The sequence below is a fragment of the Chlamydotis macqueenii genome, chromosome 18 (genome assembly GCF_036417535.1).
Source record: "Chlamydotis macqueenii isolate bChlMac1 chromosome 18, bChlMac1.mat, whole genome shotgun sequence".
In the NCBI taxonomy this organism is placed as follows: Eukaryota; Metazoa; Chordata; class Aves; order Otidiformes; family Otididae; genus Chlamydotis; species Chlamydotis macqueenii.
The window spans coordinates 9,129,259-9,151,796 of record NC_141573.1 but is presented as its reverse complement, the minus strand read 5'-3'; the positions used below and the strand labels follow the sequence as shown (position 1 = coordinate 9,151,796).

The window sequence follows — 22,538 nt, the reverse complement described above, 5'->3', positions numbered from 1 at the left end:
ACGGGCGGGCGGAGCTCGCCAATGAAGGCTGAGGAAGCGGGGCGAAGAGAGGAGGCGGGGTTTGGAGGGTAGCGTGTGGAGGTTGCTATGGCCATGGCTGGAGAGCGGCCGCGCCGCGGGCCAATGGGCGAGCGCGCTGCGGCGGACGGACGTGGGCGCCGCCCAATGGGAGAGCGGCGGTCGGCGGGGGCGGGGGCGGGGCCTGCGGCGGCGGCGAGCTGGGGGCGGAGGGCCCGGTGTGGCGCTAAAGGAGCGCGGCGGGCGGGGGGCGGAGCGGCGCGAGTGCTGGGGAGCCGGGCGGGCGGCGCGAGCTCCGGGGCACGGCGGCGGCCGGGCGCTACACAGGTGAGGCGGCGGGGCCCGGCGGCGGCGGCAGCTCCGGCTGCCCGGGGCGGGCTGAGGAGGTGGGGGCGCGCCGGGGGCGCGCGGCCGAGCCCGCCCGCGGTGGGGGTGGGGCGGCGGCGGTGGGCCCGGCACACAAAGACCCCCTTGTGTGGGCCGCGCCGCCCGCCCGCCCGGCCCGCCCGCGCCGCCGCATCTCCCCCTCCTCCCGACCCCCCGCTCCGCCGCATCGCCGCCGCTCCCCTCCCGGCCGCCTCGGTGAGGGGAAGGTGGCCATTTTCTCCCATTCCCGCAGCCTTCGCGCGGGCGGGGCGGCGGCTGGGTGGGGGGCGCGGGGCTGGGGCCGAGCTGCGCCGGGGAGGGGGCCGCTCCCGGGCCCCGGCGGGCCCGAGCAGCCCCGGTCGCCTCCTTTGTCTTTCGGGGCGGCGGCGGGGCCTGCGGCCCTGAGAAGGGGGCTCGGCAGCAGGAGGGCGGCGAGCATCGGCCCTCGGCGCCCGGGGGCGGTGCGGGTTGTGCGGCTCCTCGGGCTGCCCCTGTCCTTGAAAATGCCCGGGCTGCGCTGAGGGATGCCACTCCCCATCTCCGCTGGTGCTCCCCCCGCCCCCCTTTTGTTTAGAGGAGCAGAACATGTGTAGGGTTTTTTGATTTTTTTTTTTGGTGTTTTTTTTTTTTCTTTTCCTTTTTTTTTCCCACTAGTCGTCTTTTGGGAGTGCTGGATTCCTGCATGATAAATGTGCTCATTTGTGTATTTCATTTGAATGCCATTGTTAACAGAGGAGCCCCGGGTAGAGTAAGCTGCAACTTGCTTTGCTGCTGCGGAGGGTCTTTTGTGAAGGGCTCTGCGGGATTAAAAGCCAAAGTAGAAAAATGACCCTGAAACTGACTGTGATCCCTCGGTGTTAGGTATATTCCTCAGGAACTGGCATGAAGTCAGCCCATGCATTCATTTCAGCCTTTAATTCCACCGGGGAACAATAATGATTAATTTTGTCATGTGAGTTTTATTTGACCTCTAGATTTCACTACATCTAAGTGTGTGCAAAAATGAGACCGAGCTTATAACTGTGTTTGGCTGCCTGTCATACCTGGCCAGGGAGCTTTCAGAGACTTGACACCAAGATGCATTTGCGCATGAGGGCGGCAATGGTGTTTCAGGTCTTTGTTGGAACTTCAGCTCTAGTCTAGCACAGGGGAGACACACAGCTATTTGAATTGGGGTTGAAGGCTCAGATATTAAATTTGTGGGCTTCTTGAGCTAACTGTAGCATTCCTTGACTAATTTCTTCATTTTCCTGGCTGAGGAGTCCAGCTGTCACTTAAGGTGTCCCTTCAACGGTTGCCTTTTTCTTCACTGGATTTTTCTCTAAGAGGCTCTTCTAAAAAATACTTTAAATGTTGAGTCATCACCTCTTGATTTGAATTAAGCCGCCTGTAGTAAACGGTCTGCTCCTCAAACCTCTGAAGGGTTCAGTGACTTTGTGCTTACTTTACATTGAAGTTGGTCAATGTAACAAACGTCCATGCCATAGATGGAGACGCAACTATTGTGTTTAATTACATGTTCTTCTGAGGATGGGTGTGTTGCAGAACTTCCATCGGGGTGCATACCATAGTATGAAAGATGACAAACGCAGTTTGCGAAACCGTCCTTGCTTTTGAAGCTAACCTTTAGGTTACCTGCTGGAAAAGGCTACCATTAGCTAATGTAACATTCTTCAGCAGAAAAGATGTAGTGTGTGGAAAAAACAAGATGCTTAATGACCCGAGTACTAGGTGTCAGGCTTGACCTTGTTGCTCCTCAGGCAGTTACAGATGAAACTGCAAGCTCTAGGAATCCTGGAGGTGACAGTATTATTAACGCAAGATACAGTGGCATCTCTTAGATAGAGGCAAATGGGTAAAATGAGCGTGCTGGAGCTCTTGTCAGCAGTTTTTCTTTCCCCTTCAAATTACCCATGAAGCTGCTGGAAAATCTAACATCAGTCCTTGCTGCATCTCAAGCCTCAAGGTAAACTTGAGATCTGGAGACATTTTTTTGGAATATGGTAATGTCAGTGCTCACGACTGAGAACAGAAACAGGCTGTAGAAATGCAAAGTCTTATGTTTTTTTGGGAAGAATACGAGCAAGAGTCAGCTAGCTTAGTGGCCTCTAGAAACTTCAAGTGTCTCAAGTTTCTGTCTGTAGTTGAAAATCCACGTTTTAAAACATTCTTGCTACATTCTGGTTACTGTAGTTAGCTATCCCCTGAACATATTTTAATATTTTAATTTTTTTTTTTTATTACTGTTCAATTGAAGTTGAGTTTACTGTCAAGCTTTTGTCAAATTTGCTCTTACTATTCAAACACAGAAGACAGATCTGTGTTTTTCCTACTTGTAGTTCTCATATTTGTTGCAATGTCTCTCCATAGTTGGCATACAATTAGAACCAGTTTATACTGAGTTTTCTGTTCTGGGTCTGGGATCATACTTGCCAGGTCATTTTAACTTTTATATGGCTGTTTGTTTATTCAGAGGGCTGCTGTGTGACTAGGTGCTCCCAGTTGTGTAGCAACTTCTTTAGACTATGGAAGAAATTAGCGATGCTTCTTTATCAAGGGAAGATACAGTTATTAGAAAGAGATCATTTAATTGGTGTGTCATAGCTCTGTTCATTTAATCGATAAGAATATGGTATGTAACGTACTCTTTACTTTCTTCCTCTCCAATTTACAGGGTAACTGATAGTGGACACCTTCACTTTCTACAATGGCACAGAGATCTGGACAGGAAGATCCGGAGAGATACCTCTTCGTGGATAGGGCTGTGATCTACAACCCTGCCACCCAGGCTGATTGGACTGCTAAGAAGTTGGTGTGGATTCCTTCAGAGCGCCATGGTTTTGAGGCGGCCAGCATCAAGGAGGAAAAAGGGGATGAAGTGTTGGTTGAACTGGCAGAGAATGGAAAGAAAGCACTAGTCAATAAAGATGATATTCAGAAGATGAATCCCCCCAAGTTCTCTAAAGTGGAAGACATGGCAGAATTAACCTGTTTAAATGAAGCCTCTGTATTGCATAATTTAAAGGATCGGTATTACTCTGGGCTCATCTATGTAAGTACTAATTACTAGATTCGTTATGGGTGCTAATTCAGCTGAACTTACCTGACTCCCATTCCTTTACCTGTTTGAAATGGAGAAAGTGGGTCTTGTCTCTAATTTTGATGCTACTTTGTGTCCGTAGCATTTACATTAGTCCAGGGTCTTTTTTTCCATGCTGCGTACAGGTCAAGAACTCTGTTGTCATAAAACAAATAATAAAAAAAATTCTCCTATGGAAATAATTCTGCAAGCATCTTTCAAAAATAGAATGCTAAATGGCAACTCTGGGTGCTTAGCTCATGCCGCTCGTTAGAGCACTTGCCTCAGACATACTTAACTGATACAGTGAATAGTATCAAATGGCTTGTTTGAGCTTACGAGAGATTACAAAACCTAACTTTGCTGAATTACTGTTGTTTAATTGCTCATATGAATAAGCATATATCTTGTTTTAACTTGCGTATTAAAAATTATAATAAGAGGCTGTGCTATTATTTTAAAAGCTGAGGTTGGAGAGCGCTAGGAATGCGAAATGTCTTTTTGGAATCTAGTATCAACTTAGTGGGCCAGGAAAGAATGTGTTCAAGTGCTTAAAATAAACCAATAAGATAAAGCTTTCTTTTTTTTCAGTGGTTTTGAAGCACTGATTGGAACATCTGGCTTATCACAATCTTTCTATAGAGTTAGAAATCACAGTGCCATTGATGCTGCTTTTCACTCCGTCCCTTCCTTGAACAATGTTAAATGAGTGTCTGTGCCATACGGTTAAGAGTAGCTCCTTGTCTCTTGGCAAACCGATCGCATAGTGACTTGTTGAGTCAGAGTATCGTTAAGAGCTACAAGTGGACTTTCTATCTTAAAAGAAACTGGAACATCTGCTTAAATGCGTGGCTCACTTTAATAAACACTTGTTCTAAAGCTTAAATCCATTTTTATTTAGTTCTGCTAGTTAGTTGGCTCATTTCCCCTCCATCTAGGTCTTAATGGAGTACTTTTTTGCTTGGCCCTTGGTAATATTTGGACTTATTAAAAATTATATGCACCTTCCAAATACTCTTCATGTTTGTGCTGCTTTGAGTTTTCATTGTGGGTTTTTGGTTTTTACCCTTCCAAGGCCTTCCACCAAGGCCCTTAAAGCAGAGCTCAGCAAAAAAGCACTTCTGGAATGCTTCCTGCAAGCTTATAAGTAAACTAATTGGATAATTAGTAAGAACTGGATTGAAAATTAAAAGTAAACAAGTTGATAGGTTAAAAGCTTTCGGTATATGTATCAATTATAATGTTGGTTGTTATGAAATTCATTATAACTGTTGTAACTGTATTTCATTATGAAGGTTAAAAGCTGAAGGCCTTAAATGTCACAGCAAGCAGTAGTCCAAGGACTCCATACAGTAAACATAGCCACAAATGCTTCTGGAGGATGGCGTTGAGAACCTGTCACTCTTCTGTAGACACAGATGATACAGTACTGTGTGACTTTGGATGGCTGACAGATGAAAATATTCTCCTTTGTGAAAGGCTAGCTTGTCATATATGTGGAGTTTATAATTGATATCCTATAGGTGACTTACCTTCCCCCCCCTCCCCTCTGCTTACCAAAAAAGTGCTTTCTTTTTTCATTCTTTAACTGTTGAGGCAGACTCTAAAACTTGGTTCCTTGGCATACTGCTGTCACATAGGAGGACTGGTATATTACTGATGACCTCCCCTGCCCTCAAGCTGGAAGAAGTTGGTTGGGATCAAGAAGCTAATGGATTTCTTGGCCTTAACTGGAGGCCTGAGTTACAGGGACGTTACTGGAGGATGCTCCTGTTACCACAAATGTTTCTGTGCAGCTGTAATAGTGACTTCTTGTTTGAAATTAAAACTCAGCTTATTTTTTGGAGCAGAAGGAAAGCAGTTGCGAGTACTATTACAGTAGAGGCTGAATACTAGCAAAGATCAATAGGCCACAGAGGGAAGCTTAATCAAGAACTTGAGCTGGTGGGGATTTTAGTGCAGTTCTGGTAGAGATCTCCGTCAAGGATCCTTAAACCTCTTGGGTGTGGCACTCTCGTTGCTGCTGCTGACTGCACAGCCCAGAGCAATTCCCGTTGCCTGTGTAACCTGCTGATGTTCGCTTGGTATAAAGAAAAGAGCCAATATGAACTGAGCTGATTAAGTGAATTATGGTGATTTGGCTGTGACAAAAGTCAGTTCAAGGTATGTTTTGATTTCCAGTTAGCACTCATAATAACCAAACCAAAATTTTACATTTTGGTGTTGATCTCAAATAGTTAAGGTGGAGATGGTGAATCTGTTTTGGTTTCCTTTAGTTCACAATAGTCAGCACTGCTTTTCTAGGAAGTAGAAGATGAAAGACTGTCAACTGAAGTCGATACATGTTTCTTTTCTGTCCCTAGAAAGGAAGCAAATGGGCTGAGGCATTTGGTCAGTGGGTCTGGTCATCGGTTTATAATCTGCCTCTTCAGGATGACACAGCTGGAGGAACAGAGAGGGCTGACTAAAACTAGCTAGTGCCAGTAGGCATGGACTGGGCACTGGTGCTCACTTCATCAAGAAGAGTTTCATGTAACATCTAAGTAGGGATGGTGAGGACTTTCTGGAACTTCTAGCATTTCTAATGGCTGCCAAGTGGTGTGGTCTTGGCCTCTGAGTTGCATTGTTACTGTGCTGTGGGAGATGAACACAACTGGAGAATGTGGAATGTGGCTTGTAAAAGCATGGTGTCCATGCTTGGTTCTGACTTTATTTCTGATCTGTTCAGGACAGCAGAGAAGATGAAAGGTGGTAGGACTTGTACAAGAGCTGCTGGGAAGAATAGCTGGAATGTCAACTGTAGTGGTGCCAATTTTGCTCTGGAGATGAAATAACTTCATTTCTTGCTGCAGGTTTAACATCACCTATTCTTGCCTTAAGGCTTGAGTGTAACTGAAGAATATGTTAAAAGGATCTTTCCTAGAGAAGCTGTACTATCTTTGCAAATTCTTTTGAAGTATACTCTGGCTCTATATTTTTGACCCCTGAGATTGGCTAAAGCTATCATTATGACTTCCTGCACTTGGACTTTTTTCCGTAACCCATCAATGACCAAGCGTGATCCTACAGAATCTCAGCATTCCTGAGATGATCTCTGCTCATATTTGAGGCTTGGTTTTCATCAAGTGCAAGCGTTGGTTCTGTGAAGGTACAGCCATCTACAGCAGTTTTCTTTCTCACTGCTTCTACCTTTGGTAGGAGTTTTTGCTCTTCCTTATGTTTCATAGCTGATTTTTCTTAGGGTATCAGCATTTTTTATGGCAGGGATGTATTGTTTGAGTCATTAATAGTCTAAACTGGTCTCATGTCTTGCTGTAGTGACAGATTCTCATGGGTCTTGGTTACCGTAAATCCTTGTGAGCTGTCAGTTCTTCAGCATTATATAAAAATTTACTCTTCTGCCTGCTCTGCTTTAGAGTGACCAGCTTTAACGCTAGCTGCAGTGTGTAACCAGTAATAACCTTCATAGCTGTAGACCAGAAACTGGAGGTGGTTCACTGTAAGGGTACCTAGGAGTAATACCCAGAGGCCTTTGAAGATTTGGAATAAACATGATTTTGCTCAGACTGTTTCTGTGATGATTCCTGAATATCATTGTACCATGATGAACTGAGTTCCAGATATCTTTCTGGGGGCATTGCTTTAAGAAAGGAGTCTAGTTGTCAGAGGTTTTGGGTCACCAACGTCTGTAGCCTGAGTGAGGAAACATCTTTATTTTTACGAGACTTCGGTGTAAAATACCACTGTGAAGACTTCTAGATATCAGCCTTAGATTTTAGTTTCTGTTTAAGTCATGTAAGCAAAATCTAATTTCATGGAGGCGAGAAAATAATCCTTAAATCAGACAATGAAACAGAGACGAGTGGATGTTAAGGGTCCAGCAGCCTTGAGTGCTACTAAAGTCTCAAGACTACTGTTGCCTTAATGCTTTGTGATGAGCTGTGATAGGCAGGGTTACTGCTCTGGTAATTCTCCTTGTCACTGCTTCATGAGGTTCAGGGTTTCTCGTGAACCAGCTTCCAAACTCTTCATAGTCCAATATGGCATTTGAACATAGGAAATGATGGACTTTGATTTTTTTAAACTGCCGGGCTGTAAGCTGTAGGGTTACAGTGTTCAGGAGCATTTTGTTCATGGCTCAGAGGTTTGTGGTGTTAGTTTGCTCTTGTGGGGGGTGTGTGAAGCCCAGCTGAAGAAGTGACTTTGAGCTATAGCTGTCTCCTTCAGCTGGAGCCCTTTGAAAAGGGAGACACTTGAAATGGGTCTCTGGTTTTGGTGGGAAGGGATGGAAGCGGCAGGGGAGATAAGGAGGAGGATTTATTCTGAAAATACAGTGCTAGGAGGACACATGCTGCACTTGATATGGAGGGGAGGAATACGTAAGTGCTTTGATGGAGAGCTACAAATAATGTCTGAAAGCTGCGAAGGAGTTTCTGGTGTAGGAAGAGGTGCCTTCTCCCTCTTGATCTCTGCACTTCAATACAACAATATTAGCTTCAATGTCTATGCAGAAAGCTTATATGTAGGCATGTCAGTTATGTTCAAAATTAGGCTTCTACTCAAAGTTTGCAATCTAATTTGACTCATATGGCTGATGTGAAGGAAAGAGCTGTGTTAGTATTTTTTAAAAAAGTATTTAAGTTGTTTTTTACCATTTTGTTTGCTCTGCACTTGGAAGAGAGTGGCTAGTTAGTGTGCAGTTTGAGAGTTGTTTTCACTTCAGAGCAAGATAATTCCTTTTTTTTTTTTTTAACTCTGAATGAATGTAAACTTTGACATATGCTATACCACTTCTATAACTGCAAAAAGCAAAGTGCTCAGAAGTGTTCCTCATTGCTCTAAATGTTTCAATGCTTTGTTGGGCAGCATTCTGGTTATAACTTTCTTAGTATTTCAAACTTTTAAGTCTATTAAAAGCATTTCAGTTAATCAAAAAGCAGCTAGTTTCATAGATCAGGAATGTAAATACCTCATTTCTACTTAAATGGAAAGCAACTTGTTCTTGATATTGCAGATACTGGCTGGAATTTGAATGAATAAGCTAATGACTGTTAATACTTCTAAGTGAGGGTTAGGTGATGCTTTTTTTCAGCAATTTAAAGCTGTACTTTTGTGTTAGTACCTCTTGATGGCAAGAAAGACCCTTCTGTTTCACTTTTAAAGCACATTTTAAATGTTTCTATGTGCCTACATACTCTGTTAATGAATGTAAAACCGTACCACTCTGGATAAGGAATTGGCTGGATGGTCACACTCAGAGTTGTGGTCAATGGCTTAATGTCCAAGTGGAGGCTGGTAATGAGTGGCGTTCCTCGGGGGTCAGCATTGGGACTGGTGCTGTTTAACATCTTTGTCGGCGATGTGGACAGTGAGATTGAGTGTACCCTCAGCAAGTTTGCCAGTGACACCAGTCTGTGTGGTGCGGTTGACATGCTGGAGGGAAGGGATGCCATCCAGAGGGACCTTGACAGGCTGGAGAGGTGGGCCTGTGCAAACCTTATGAAGTTCAAGGTCAAGTGCAATGTCCTACGTGTGGGTTGGGGCAATCCCAAGTACAAAGGCAGATTGGGTGGAGAATGGATTGAAAGCAGCCCTGAGGAGAAGGTCTTGGGGTACTGGTGGATGAGAAGCTCAACATGAGCCAGCCAGCTTGCAGCCCAGGAGGCCAACCACATCTTGGGCTGCATCACAAGAAGCGTGGCCAGCAGATTGACGGAGGTGGTTCTGCACCTCTACTCTGCTCTTGTGAGACCTCACCTACAGTGCTGCATCCAGTTCTGGAGCCCCCAACATAAGAAGGACATGGACCAGTTGGAGAGGGTCCAGAGGAGGCCACGAAGATGATCAGAGGGCTGGAGCACCTTTCCTGTGAGGCCAGGCTGAGAGAGCTGGGGCTGTTCAGCTGGGAGAAGAGGAGGCTCTGGGGAGAGCTTACAGAGGCCTTCTAATACCGAAAGGTGATTTATAAGAGAGATCAGGAGAAACTTTTTAGCAGGGCTTGTAGTGATAGGACAAGGGGTAATGATTTTAAACTAGAAGGAGTTAGATTTAGACTATATATACGGAGGAAATTTTTTACGCTGAGAGTGGTGAGACACTGGCCAGGGTTGCCCAGAGAGGTGGTGGATGCCCCATCCCTGGAAACGTTCAAGGCCAGGTTGGCCGGGGCTCTGAGCAACCTGATGTGGTTGGAGATGTCCCTGCTCCCTGCAGGGGGGCTGAACTGGGTGGGCTTTAACGGTCTCTTCCCACTCAAACCCTTCTGTGATTCTGTAACCTCATACTTATTTTGTTAACAGAAATATTTTATTAAAGTAAAAGGGGTTTCTCACCAGGTGCACTAGCAAGCACTATAGTATGGATCTTGTCGAGGTTTGGTGTACCTTACTGATGTTCCAGAAAAGTGTAACCTCTGAGTTGCAGGTGACTGTATTTTAATGGTCTGACTGGTAAGTGCAGACTAATCTCTGAAAAGTCCCTGGATCAATGGCATGTTGTCTACTCCTTGTGTCTATAAATGTTTGAGTTTGATTACCTTTTCTAACTGAAAGAAAATCTCACAGGACCAAAAGTCTGTCTTCTGCAGTCAAAAATTCCCATTCCTGTACCCAGTGCAATTAGAGGGGATGAAGGAACTGCTCGCTCAAACACAGGATGTGATTAAGCTAGAGTAAAAGCGAAGATATTCAGAATCCAATGGGCTTTATTAGAATCTATTTCCAAAAATATTGCACATCAGTTCTAGTCCCAGCTCTCCTGGAGGAAGTCCATTGCCCACAGTTGATGATCTGTAGCTTTCTGATGCTCCCATAAATCATTCCAATTACTACTTAACTGCTTCCTAACCTCACACAGTCGAAAGGATTACAATTAATAGAATTTCTCAAATGCTTGACTTCTGTTAACCCACGTCCATGTCCAGATGGTGTCTTGCCTTGGTGTGACTGTATTTGGGATGTTCCCCTGGTGCTGTCTGTTGTTGGTGAGCCCATGACCTACGTTTGGGCTAGGAAGTTTCAGGTGGGGACATGTGGTGCAAGATGTGTGCATTCTGTAGGTGAAGCCAAGTTAGAGAGGACTAGTTTTGCTGTTCCGTGAGGAGGGGCAAGTAGATAGTGAAGCACTTTGAGGAAAGGGTTAGATTCAACTTCGAAGGACTCCAAACTCTAACAAACTATGCATTATCTTCCCCACCCACTATTCCACTTTTACTTTTTTTTAGCAAAGACTTTTTCAGAAAGGGTTGGAAACTGCTCATGTAAGGCTGAGGGCTCCTGGAACCTTGCTGCTAGTTATCGCTCTCTGTGTATGTGCCTACTGGGTTTTCTTTCTACCAGTAAAGAAGAAAGCATGTTTACTGTTGCGCAATTCAAAATACTTCAGCAGATATTTTTTTGATAATTACAGGTATTACCTCTGTAATTAGTGTGGAGCCATGTGCTACTTTCATTTTTTTTTTTAAAGTACTTTCCATTTTATTGGGGCAGAAGAGGGAAAGAATGAAAAATATGCTGTAGTCCCCAGTTCCAGAGCCTGCTGTGGGTGGAAGCTCTTATAAAACTGCACTTGAGAAGCTGTCTATAAGCTGTTTCTTCTCTTAAGCCGCTGCCTCCTGTGAGGCCAGAGCGTAACCTAGAACAATCTGTGTTATTATATAAGCTTCTGTGTTCTAATTGCTTTAATTTTCCTGCTGGTCCACTTGGGAATGTTTCACGTTACTGAGTTTTGAAGGCTGGTATTAAAAGAACCTGCAAGAAATGGAGTTTGTTACTTAATTTCATCTTTTCCTTGACACAAACCAGTCACTGGATCTAGTACCTAACATATGGCAGAAGAAATGCTGGGGTTCAGATTGTAAGGGCTGTTTAGATGCAAGAACTTGTTTTTAAATTAACTCTGATTTTCAGAAGATTAATAAATGTGATCAAGTTGAAATATCTGAGGGATTTAAGGGAAATGAATCAATCCCTTCCTTTCCCTTGGGCAAGCAAAGGTAGGAAGAAGTGCATGTTCTTGTCAAATATTCTGTTTCTATTAAAAATGGTAGTTTAGCAGCCTAAAAAGTTGCGGTAATTTGGATTATGGACTTCTGTTGAAGTGCTCAGTGGAATGCACTGTGCTGCAGGACACCCCTTCATGCTGTATGCCTGCATCAGAAGTCACAGGTAGCCTGTTGTAAGAGTGGTCAAGCTCTAACATGCAGCTATACAGGAGCCTTTTTGGAAGGATATTAATACTTTTCTGGCCCTGGTGCAACCTAAGATCATGTTTTACCTCTTAGCAGTTGCTGTGGCTGAAGCAGTCGTGCTGGGTGGCTGTGACGCTGAGCCCGTCTATCTGAGCTGACTGAGCAGGAGTATAGCCCGCACTGCGGAGCTAATGTTGGTTTTTCCCTCTTTAAACACATAACCTTAAGGCTATAAATGTGAAAATACGGTCCTGGTGAACCTCCTCTCTTCAGTGCTAGCTGTGGAAACATCCATAGACAAGTCTTCTGAAGTTTGAGCTGTGCTTTTTTTTTTTTCCATGTACACGTGGCTTGTGTATGTGTTGTGCTCCTTCCCTTTCTCATTCTCCTCGTGCACAGATTTACCCTTTAGTTGCCCTGAGTAACAGTCAGTGGCTCTTGTCCCCCAGCCTGTGTCAGAGCTGAGGTTCCTCGTACTCCACAGGGGGTTCCTTACCCTTGTTGGCACCCTTGACTCCAACTTCTTGGATGCCAGAAGGACTTAGTGGTTTGGTTTTTTTTTTTTCCTAGCAGTTTGGGCTTGTATAGAGATGTCTGGGATAATTTCTGGGTTCCAGTCTTGACTGTGCCCTGGCTGGGGAGCACAGGCTTAGGGTGGTGGTGCAGAGGCTGCCCATGGTGCTGGGGCAGCTGTGCCCCCTCTGCCCCTGCCCTGAGGGGAGGTGGGATCATAGCTGGGCAGCTGCTGTGCACAGCAAAGAATGTGTTCCACCTCAGGCCACAGCCTCACTTTATTCCCCTCTGAGACTGAAGAGCTGCCTGCCCTTCTTTAAGGCTTGAATTTAGGATTGGATGACTGTCTTATTTAGGGAGGAAAGGTAGTGTCTGTGAAAACTATGTCAAGCTTGGCGGACTTAATAGATCTTGGAGTGTGAAAGGTTGGTCCATAACCTCAGGAAGTGAAACCAGACAAGAAAATGCTATGATGATGATGTAACTTATCAATCTGGAGAATGTGCTCTACCCCTTTAGTAATGGGATACTGCTTAAAATATGTATTGTCTAGGCTAGAGACTGCTGGTTTATATTTCAGGTAATAATAGGAGATGTCTAGATGCTTACTTCAGCTTAATTATTTATGTAGTAGTAGAGTAAATCTGTCATTTCGTATATTTGAAGAACTGGAGATGAATGTTGAGCCTGGGTGCTCCAGTGATGTAAACGGATTGTTAAAAATTCCAAAATTTTACCTGTATCTTGCTAATGCACTCTGAAATGATGCTTTAAAGAGGCCTTTTGATGTTGTGGCAGGAGGAACTAACCTAGCAGTCATAACAGCTTCTCCCCGCTGCAAGAAGTGTAAGGCTGAGCTATTAATCTGAGGAATTGTGCAAGGCTTTTGACACTAATCCCACCATAAGTGTATACACAGTGAAGGTTTGATATGGTTTTAAGGGAAGACAGGCCATGGAAACCTTTCTTGCTCTGGAGCCCACACTCCAGATTTAGAGCCTAAATTCCCATGTGCTTTCACCTGGAAATAATGCACACTCTTTTTGCCAGTAGTTCACTTACATATACTTCTTTCTCAGGTTACTTACTGCTGGGAATAGAGTGTAGTGCTCAAATAGACCAGCACCAGGAACCTGAACTCTGCAGTCTGGGACAGCTTACCAAAATCCAAATTCCTAAATGATATACTACTGAATAAAGGCTTGTAAGCATCTGGAAACACTCAAACTCCACAATTAGTGTCGTGAAGGAAAGTTTGTATAACAAACCTCTGTCAGAGCACTGCTTTACTATTTGTCTCTGGAGCCTTGCCTAGAGAGTGTGCATTCTGGATGCTTTATTGCGTTGGCTGATATTGGCTATATCCTGTTCCTTGGTAAAGCAGTGTGTGTATGTTTCAAGCAACTAGCTTGTTTACAGCTGAGCCCCTGATCTCAAGGTGAATAAGCATCTTTAGTTGCCTTTAAGTTCTTAATATCTACCTCTGTCAGCTGAAAAATTAATGAAGTTTGGTTCTTCATCCAGTCTGGCTAGTTACTGCAGCTCTTCAGTGCCTGTTCCCAACTGTAACTCAAATCTGACAGTTTTGGCAGGGTCCATGTACTGCAGAACAGAGAGGAGGCACAGGGCACTGCACTGCCCCTTTGGTGTGTCGGAAAGCTCGGAGCATCTTTAATAGTTATATGGTGGTCTTCATGAAGTAGGGTGTCCATTTGTAAGGCAAGTGTGCGAGTATTCCTGTTAATTCTTTCTATGGCTGGTCACCCAGAAGCTTTTCAAGGTGTGTAAAACAATCTCACTGTACTCTTCATGTCTTCCATTTGCCTGCAGAAAGCCCATACCTCCAGTCTGCTGGGTTAGATGTGGTAATATACTTGTACTGTGAGACCTGCAGTCACAAAATAGCTGTGTAAAATTTTTGTACCACTTACCTCCCTCCCAATTAAATTTGACTCAATGAAAGCATCCTTTCTGTGTTTCTATGCCTACCAAGCCACAAAAACAACCCACCAATCTGTTCATATGATGCTTTCTGCAATATATCATGGTCAGGAAATTTGAGAGCCTCATGGGAGAACTCGAATCCATCTTCCTCTGAATAAATGAAGACTATACACTGTGGTGATGTTTTGAAGAAAGTGTGATTTTTAAGTTCTGCAAGAATGACAGGAGAGTGAACTTGAGTGACAGATGTGCAGGAGATCAAGATGTTGGAGTTCAAGGTGGTGCAGGTGAAGAGCTATGTCATTACACAGGCTTAATGATCGGGGATAAAAGCCTGTCCTTTAGATTTAGTTTCAAAGAAATGGAGCACAAAATGCTACAGTTCCAGCAGTACTGAGTTTCATAACTTCTAATTTGGCTCTGTTCAGTATAGAGCCTCTTAAAGTAACCCTTTTCATTTGCCCAGGATGTTTGCTGGTTTTCCTCTAGATTGGGTGTGTTATGTTGACATCTAGTTGGATTTTGCTTATTCTGATCATTCCAGGTTCACTGATCCATGCAATTATTGCATTGGGAGATAGTCCAGAAAGGCTTCCAGGTTAGGCATAATCAATAGAGGTCTGAAGGATTGTTAAGTTTGTTTCTATAAATTATTAATTCTTTATGTAGCTGAATAGTAATAATGTTTACTCCGTGTCTGTGTTGAGGAAGTAAACCAAAGGTGCCGAAGCAACTGGGTGGAGGAGGGAAGGATGATCTTCAAATGGCTGTTCTTATTCTAGCACTTATGATTTTTATTTTTTACTTTTTAACACGTATCAGATCAGTTTATTCATGTCTGGGGAAGGGCAGTGCTACAGGGGAAAACCTGACAATTTTCCTTTGTGAACATAAAAGGACCAAAACAACCGATTAAAGGTTTAGATGAATTTGCACAGAAATAGAAGTGTTACTCTTGAAAGAGGATGGCTGTAGTATGGTTAGTATATACAGCAATTTGCTCTTACAGCTTAGCTGTCAGTCACTGTTTTGAGAGTTCCCATCCACAGTAAGATACAACCAGCAGCCCACGGAGGTAAATGGCAAATATCTGAAGCCGGATGAGTGAAAAACAGACCAGGGCTGAGAAATGCTGCTGGGTGAGAGTCCAGAATCATCCTGGAACAAAGAGCTCTGCTGGTTTAAGCAAGTGTTCGTGCCACTACACTGGCTAGAGGATGTATTGGGACAGATCTGGAAATGGACTTTGGCTGTGTGACTTCTTGCTGGTGACCAGATCTCATCTGCAGTCAGCAATAAACAAGTCTTTTTTTTTTTTTTTCTTTTTATTTTTTATTAGATGTGGTTATAGTGGAGAATGAGCAGCACCTATGCTGTCTGTGGTTTCAAGCTGGTGACAATATGATGGGCTTGGTGAATGTGGGCCTTTCTTCTCGTTACCCTTATTTGAAGACTAGAATGGAAATCAGGCTTGTGGTGATTCTCGCTGCCTTCATGTCACCCATAGTAATTACAGATGAATGCGAGTGACCTCAGTTGAGCACGACAGGGAAGATGGCTGGCTGGGAACACAGATTGAGTCCTTGGTCAGTTGTACCATGCTATTAAAATAACCATCTTGTCTGCCCTCTCCCTTACAGTATCACTAGTGGCCCTAAATGAGTTTGGTTAGGGAACTGATTCTACTGCCAACCAATTCTTTTTGAAAGTTATCTTCCGTAGTATCCTGCTCGGTAAGTTACTGCAAGGGCTCTGGCGCTGGCAGGAGGGACAGCGGTAGGAACACGAGGCTGGGGAGGAGCTGCCCACTTGCCAGCAGACCTATGCTTATGTTGAGTTGATGACTGATAAGTTGTTCTTTATGCTTGGGTCAGTTGACCTGATAACATCTGTTTCCTTTCCCTTGAGAAATAAATACCTTGTTACCAAAGAGAGACGTTTGGCTGGGTAAGGCAGTGCAGTGCTTATCATCCAGCAGATTTGACCAAAGTGGAGAGATTGTTTTCCTACAGGGCATAAGATGTCCTTATGTCAGGACATCTGGCATAAACCAAGTGCTTTTTCTTTACCGGTGGTGTTCCTAACTCAAGGTGATTCAGAGATCACCTTCTGTCTGTCTTTCTAGAATCTCTTGTAGTGTAGAAAAAACAGGACACCTTTTCGTTCAAATAAATCTTTTATATATGTAAAAAAAGGCAGGTCATTAATTTCAGCTACTCTGTTCATATGTGTGTAGTATAATTTTTTTTTTTAAAATTGATGAATGTGGTAAGAATAAGAGTTATCTGCTTAATGCTATGGGCTCTCAACAGCTGGTAACGCTGTGTGCTTACTGTCTCCATTTCTTCTCTCCTCTCAGCCTGGAAAGGCAGGAAAAACAGTTTTCCTGGCATTGAGAAATACTCCCTATTTCCATCAAAACTGGTCTCTTGCTAACATTCCTGTGCCAGTAAAGATGTGAATAGCGTTAATGACTAAAATACAGTGTGCTTTGAAACCACATTGAAATAAAAGTGAACAGGAGATTTTACTAAACCCATCAGTTTAGTTAATTTTGGAAAGGCAAGAGCCATCCACATGCCTTGGTTCAGGGAAACACCGTGGATTAGCTCTGTTTTTGCATGATCCAAAACTATCTGTGTGTGAGCTTGAATCTTTGATCCCTAGTAAAGCCCATGCAGCTAAGCCGGGCTGATCTGTCCCTCCCAGATAACAAAGCATGGGTGGCTGGCTGTATGCATTTTTTTTCTTCCATATATATTTATATGATAAATTCCTTTGAAGTAACTTCTATGAGGCAGAGATTGAATTGCTCTGAAGTAGTCTTTGATATTTCACTTGCAGGGAAATGTGGACCTGTGTGTATTGTTTGCAATTGTGTGCTCAATTTTGTAAAACTTGAGGCATTTTTTTGACTAAACAGAAATGCCTCAGTAGGAGTCAATGAAATGAGCAAAGTGAAATTTGTGCTTGAGTTTCTCGATGTAGTGCTGGTAACTTCTGTTCGTGATCAACTCTAAAAGCAGAGTATGTAGCGTTGTCTGCAGTGCCAGCTGCCAGGCACTCTTATCAGCTGGGGTGGGACAGTGGAGGGAATGACCTCTCCAGAAGGAGACTGCTTTAGGATTCAGAAGGGTTGATGAGCAGGAAAGACATACAGATATGAGAAAACAGTACAATAACAGAAGTGGTGGTGGTTGGAAAGAGGCTTTTTTCCTTACCCAAATTATTTACTAATCAAGATTATCAGTTCCTTCAAAAATAAAAAGATAACTTTGAATGCACATTTTACTGAGGGAGTTGAACATCAAAAGATGTCCATAAATCCTGTAACTTGGCAAATGGAGGGGAAATTTAAATATCTGTGGGAAAGATCAGATGCTCCACTGCATATTTACTCACATTTATTACTTTTAAATTACTTTTTATGCAGGTAATTAAAGAGCCTTTTAAGAGAACTGTAAACCAATAATTTGAATACAGCATGTACTTTGAGTTGCTCAACAAAAAGGACCTCAATTTTGCTCTGAGATAAATGCTACAAAACCTGTGAAAAAATTTCTGCTCTTTATGCCTCTATTTCAATACTGTTTACTAACAGAAATGTTTCTTTTATTTTTTTTTTAAGACCTATTCAGGGCTGTTCTGTGTAGTTATAAATCCTTACAAGAACCTCCCGATTTATTCAGAAAACATTATCGAGATGTACAGAGGGAAGAAGCGCCACGAAATGCCACCGCACATTTATGCAATATCTGAATCTGCGTATCGATGCATGCTGCAAGGTAAGAATTGGTTAAATGTTATTTAACATTGCGAAGAGTTGTCAACTAACTGTATCTAAAACTCAAGAGCTTCTTTATCCAGCTACATAGTAATTTCTAACAGTATCAGAATCTTTTCTACTATTTAAAGGGGTGAAAAAAAACTTTCTTACCTAAAACCTTAAACTTTCAGAACAGAAATAACTTGGAGATTGACCCCTGTCAGCGTATTTCTCTGACTTACTGAGGCAGAGAAGCAAACTAACGCTTACAGGAAATACACTGTGCCAGCTGGTGGCACTGAAACTTGTAGTAGAAATACTTTCGTCTTTAAGAAAGGAGAGAGAAGATTAATGTCAAAAGATGTTAGTGCACTGGCTTTGAATGAAGTAAGAATGAAGAAGTATGATTGAAAAGGGAAAGCTAAAGTATGTTCATGACTCATCTCTCTAATTCTATAAAACTTTTGGCTTTTGGCAGCTGACAAATGATCTGAAGTGACAATGAAACAATAGTATGTTTGAGTTCAAAAAAGGGTCAGGGAAATGCTTAACCTTGAAGTGTTGTTTCTTGTTTTTTGGTGGTTTTTTTTTTTTCAAGCTGGTATAGGTCATATCTGTAGTAGAACAAAGTAAGTTTTTGGTGGGCACATGCTTTGAATTTTGGCTTTAAGGCTGTGCTGATCAAATATAAGAACTGTGAATCTGCTGTGCTGATCAAATATAAGAACTGTGAATCTGACATTTTTTAATTGCACTTCTGGCACAGTATGTTGGAAGCACAGCTCCTGTGATCCAGTATGGGTTCATATTTAGGTGCCTGTTTTGCTGATCTGGAAACACCAGCACATTGTACCTAGAAAAGTGTGTGTAACAAAGAGGCAGGTCTGAAAAACTTACTGTGTTTTCTGCTATAGGCCTAGCATAGATGTACGGGAAGTAGGGTAAAAGCTATTTGACTTAGTTAACACAAACTAAAACACTGTTTCTGCTACCAGGTTAACCAAGTATTTAAATGTAAATTTCTTTTAAGACATCTCTTGCCTTTAGATAACTGTAAGTCTTTGTTTCTTCAGTTGTGCCTTTGTCTTTAGGGCTGCTTATAATAAACTACAAGTTGCTGGGTTGCTGAGTGCTCTTTCACCCCAGAATAAACTAGGCTGTTGCCACTGAGTGGGGTGATGCGGGGGCAAACAATGGAAAAGCAGCAAATTGGGACCACCAAGAGTTGTCATGCTTTTCAATGGATATTTAGGGCTCTGTTTTCACATGTTTTTGTGAAAGAAAAACTATGGCCTCTTGACTAGAATGACAACCTCTAACAGCTCAGATCAGGGGACCTCTAATAACTGTATGTGGAAGAATAGAGCAGATTGTAAGATTGTTTTAAGGAGTTTATTCCTCACAGTCTCAAGTGATTTATGGTTAAGGGCTTCCCACTCAAAAGGCACAGTATTTTTGGAAATGTCTGTCCTCTAATAAAGTAAGTCAATGTCAGCAGTTATCACACTTCAGGTGCTCTATATATTTGTTCACATACCGTGCTGGTACTGATTTATACCTCTGGAGATCTTGCTACATGTACAAATCTTACTATTTTTGGAACATGAAATGAAAACAAAATTCTTATGATGGTATATGTTTGGTTCCAGTCTTGTTTTCTTTCCATACTGATATATGGCCATTTATATCTTGTATCAAATATCTGTTTATGTCTTTCTGTGCTTGCTTTCTTTTTGATCTGGGTAGTCTGAATTCTTTTTATTTGAAAGAATGAAGCCATAGATTGGAATAAGTCTGGTATACAGACTTCTCTTGGAGATATGGTAGCATGAAGTATGAGACTCCCTGCTGTTTGTATTGGTCATTTTATACAGTCACCTTGGCTTTACATAGTCTTGTGAAGCAGTGATGGGTCACTATGAAAATGACTACTGAGTATTTGTCTAAGGCAGGATGAGTGGAGAAGTCTGACACTAGCGCTGCTCAGTGCCGGTCCCTCTGCTTCCAGAGCCTCTGGGTGGGACCTGATGCAGAGAGACAGGGGCACTTCAGGGAACTGAATTTAAGTCTCCGTATAAAATAAAACTTGCGAGAAGAACAACTAAGGTTTTCTAGTCACTACAGCATCAAATAATACTTTTGTTAACAGTAGGAGACTACTACAATATTCAATTTATTTTCTGGTTATCAGTGACAACACGAGATCAACTACAGAGTATGCCTAGAATCTGGTAGGCAGAGCTAGGTTTTCTCTGCCAGCCAAGCATTTAACATAACGCACAAAATGTCCTTAGTCTTCCAACGATGCCTTATGTTTTGCTAGACTTTTAGTCTTTAATGAATGAAACAGAAAATATGTATCAGAAACCTTTGACTAGTAGAAATAGATCTCTAACCAAGAACTAGCTGTATTAATCACAATGCTTCAGACCAAGCCATCAGAGGTCTCTGCTAGCATTTAATTGCAGCGTAATCCTTGACCAAGATGCTTTCGCTGATAAGTTACTAACACAGTTATAACTATAAAACTGTTATTCTACATTTCATGTTCGTGTTTGTGCACACAGATGCTTTGGGAGGTAGAGACGGGATGGCTGAGAGAGTTGGGTAGGGGAGATAAATTTTTTCAGTATTATTGCAAGGCATGCTGTTGTTATAGCATATTCAGAGTTTTCTTTTGATAGGAATGACTCCTGCATTTCCAGTATTTGACATCTAAAGTTTAATTATTAGGATTGAAACCTGAAATTGAAACCATAGGAATGCAATCCATTTAGATAATATGACCATACCCTTATAGAAATATCTTAGCTACTAATTTAAGTCAGTGAAAGTGGATGGCTGTATTTTTCGGGTCTATTCAGTAGTATTTTTTCATGATAATCATGTTTACTTTCCTTGTAGCAAACTACTAATTTTCTAGGTGTTTGAGATGTGTTTACACTGATTAACAGAATATCTGACCCTAAGCTGTGACTCTGAGCAACTTGATTTCATGAAACACAATTTTACTGTGCTAGTAATAGGCACAGTGAGCAAACTGCTACTCGGTATCTTAATGCTTTCGTGCCTTTGATTCCGAACATGGATGATTAGAGATCAGCTTCAAGTTTCTGCTAATCTGGAGTTTTGTATGTTTAATATTAGTGCTTAAACAAAAAGAATATGGATTTCTGTTTTAGATTCTATTGACCAAAAATACCTTTTGCTTTCATAAACAATTGACACATTCATTTTGACAGTTATTCCTTGTCTTAAATGTTGCTGGAAATCCTCCATTTAGTTAAACTGGTGATATAAGCAGAGCACTGCGCAGCACGTGCTCTGTTAGGAAAAGGTTACATGGAAGCATTGCTAACTGCCAGTCATCAAACTGCCTCTCTATTATTGTCCCCTCAAAGAATTTCCTGTTTAGGAGGACCTTCAGCCCTGCAGTCTTCACAGGTCAGCTCTCATCGTGCCCTTTAGTGGGGAGGAGAACGGACTGAAAATCTATTTCAGCGCTTGTTAAACATGGAGGTCAAAGGGGCAGGGTGGTGGGGAGGAGAGCTGAAAAACAGAGAATATGTTCAAGAAGCCCGGTTTGCCGTTTTGGAGAGGGAATAGTATTCCCCAGAGAGGTGCATTGAATTAGTATAAGCTGTCACAAGAAGGGAGGGGGTGCAGAATTATTTTTAATGGCTGAGTGTTGCAGTTAGTGGTGGTGCAGCTGTGATGCGCTAGGGATTTGAGGCAAATTTTGCAAGGGGAGTCAAACCTCATTGATTGCGTGGTCTTGTAAGTGTTGCCTTTTCTGCAAGACTTGTAGGAAAGATTGAGTGTGAACGCAGTCTTATTAAAAACAAGCAAGACTTTGGGTGCATTCTGATGATGCCAGTCAGGATTTCTCTTCAGGAAAAGACTCATTACCTGGTGCCTTGATCTCAGAAGATAGTAACATGCGACTCAGCTTTACATACTGGATTTCCCCTCTCTCTGCCCTAGTAATTATTTTTCAAAATAGTGTGGTAGTAGAGTAAATGTTACTTCACAGGTGGTTTAGTGAATTTCTCCTGTGCTGTCTCTTCATTTTCCTAGTGTTGTGTAGAAGCATCAAGTACACATAACCCAGAGGCTCCTAGGCATATTCAAATTGTTTAACCCTAGACAGAAATCAAATACAGAAATGCCTAGGGTTGGAGTTGGAGTGCTTCACAGAAGAATTCTAGACTGGGCTTTTCACAGCCGCGGGACAGTTGACATGGTCAGAAGGAGCTGCATCCTAATCCCTGTGACAACATTGACCTTAATTCTATTTGGTAATACAATTTGCAAGACTTGCTAGTGTTCTCCTGTACTGCTAAAAGTTATAGGCAACAAGAAGAAAACGTTTTGACAGGGACAAAAATTTTCTTTAAGAAAGCTAATTCTGTAAGTCTAATAGTTCGTCTATTGACTTATCTTTATTTTACTAGTGAGGGAGACTTGATTGTGTGAAAGCAGCACTAAGATAAATTTTTCTCTAGTGCTTTTGCCATACTTGGCCTTCTCTTCTCCCTCCTCCCTTCCTGTTCTCCCACTGTGTTTCTAGAGGAAGCACAGCATTGTTTTATTGTGCCTCTTTATTCATTGACTTTTAAAAGTGCTTTGGAGGAAATATTAAGGAAAACTTGCTTTTTGTTGCC

General features: G+C 42.5%; 1 protein-coding gene across 1 annotated transcript in view; it reads left to right on the top strand.

Moving 5' to 3' along the window:
- Positions 1-267: 267 nt before the first annotated feature.
- The window catches only part of MYH10 (myosin heavy chain 10), a 101,249-nt gene continuing 78,978 nt past the window's right edge, over positions 268-22,538 (top strand). Inside the window, exons 1-3 of the mRNA XM_086762608.1 lie at positions 268-345; positions 3,059-3,436; positions 17,737-17,893. Of these exons, the coding sequence (XP_086618734.1) occupies positions 3,092-3,436; positions 17,737-17,893 (502 nt within the window). The 5' untranslated portion in view covers positions 268-345; positions 3,059-3,091. The remainder of the gene's footprint in view (positions 346-3,058; positions 3,437-17,736; positions 17,894-22,538) is intronic.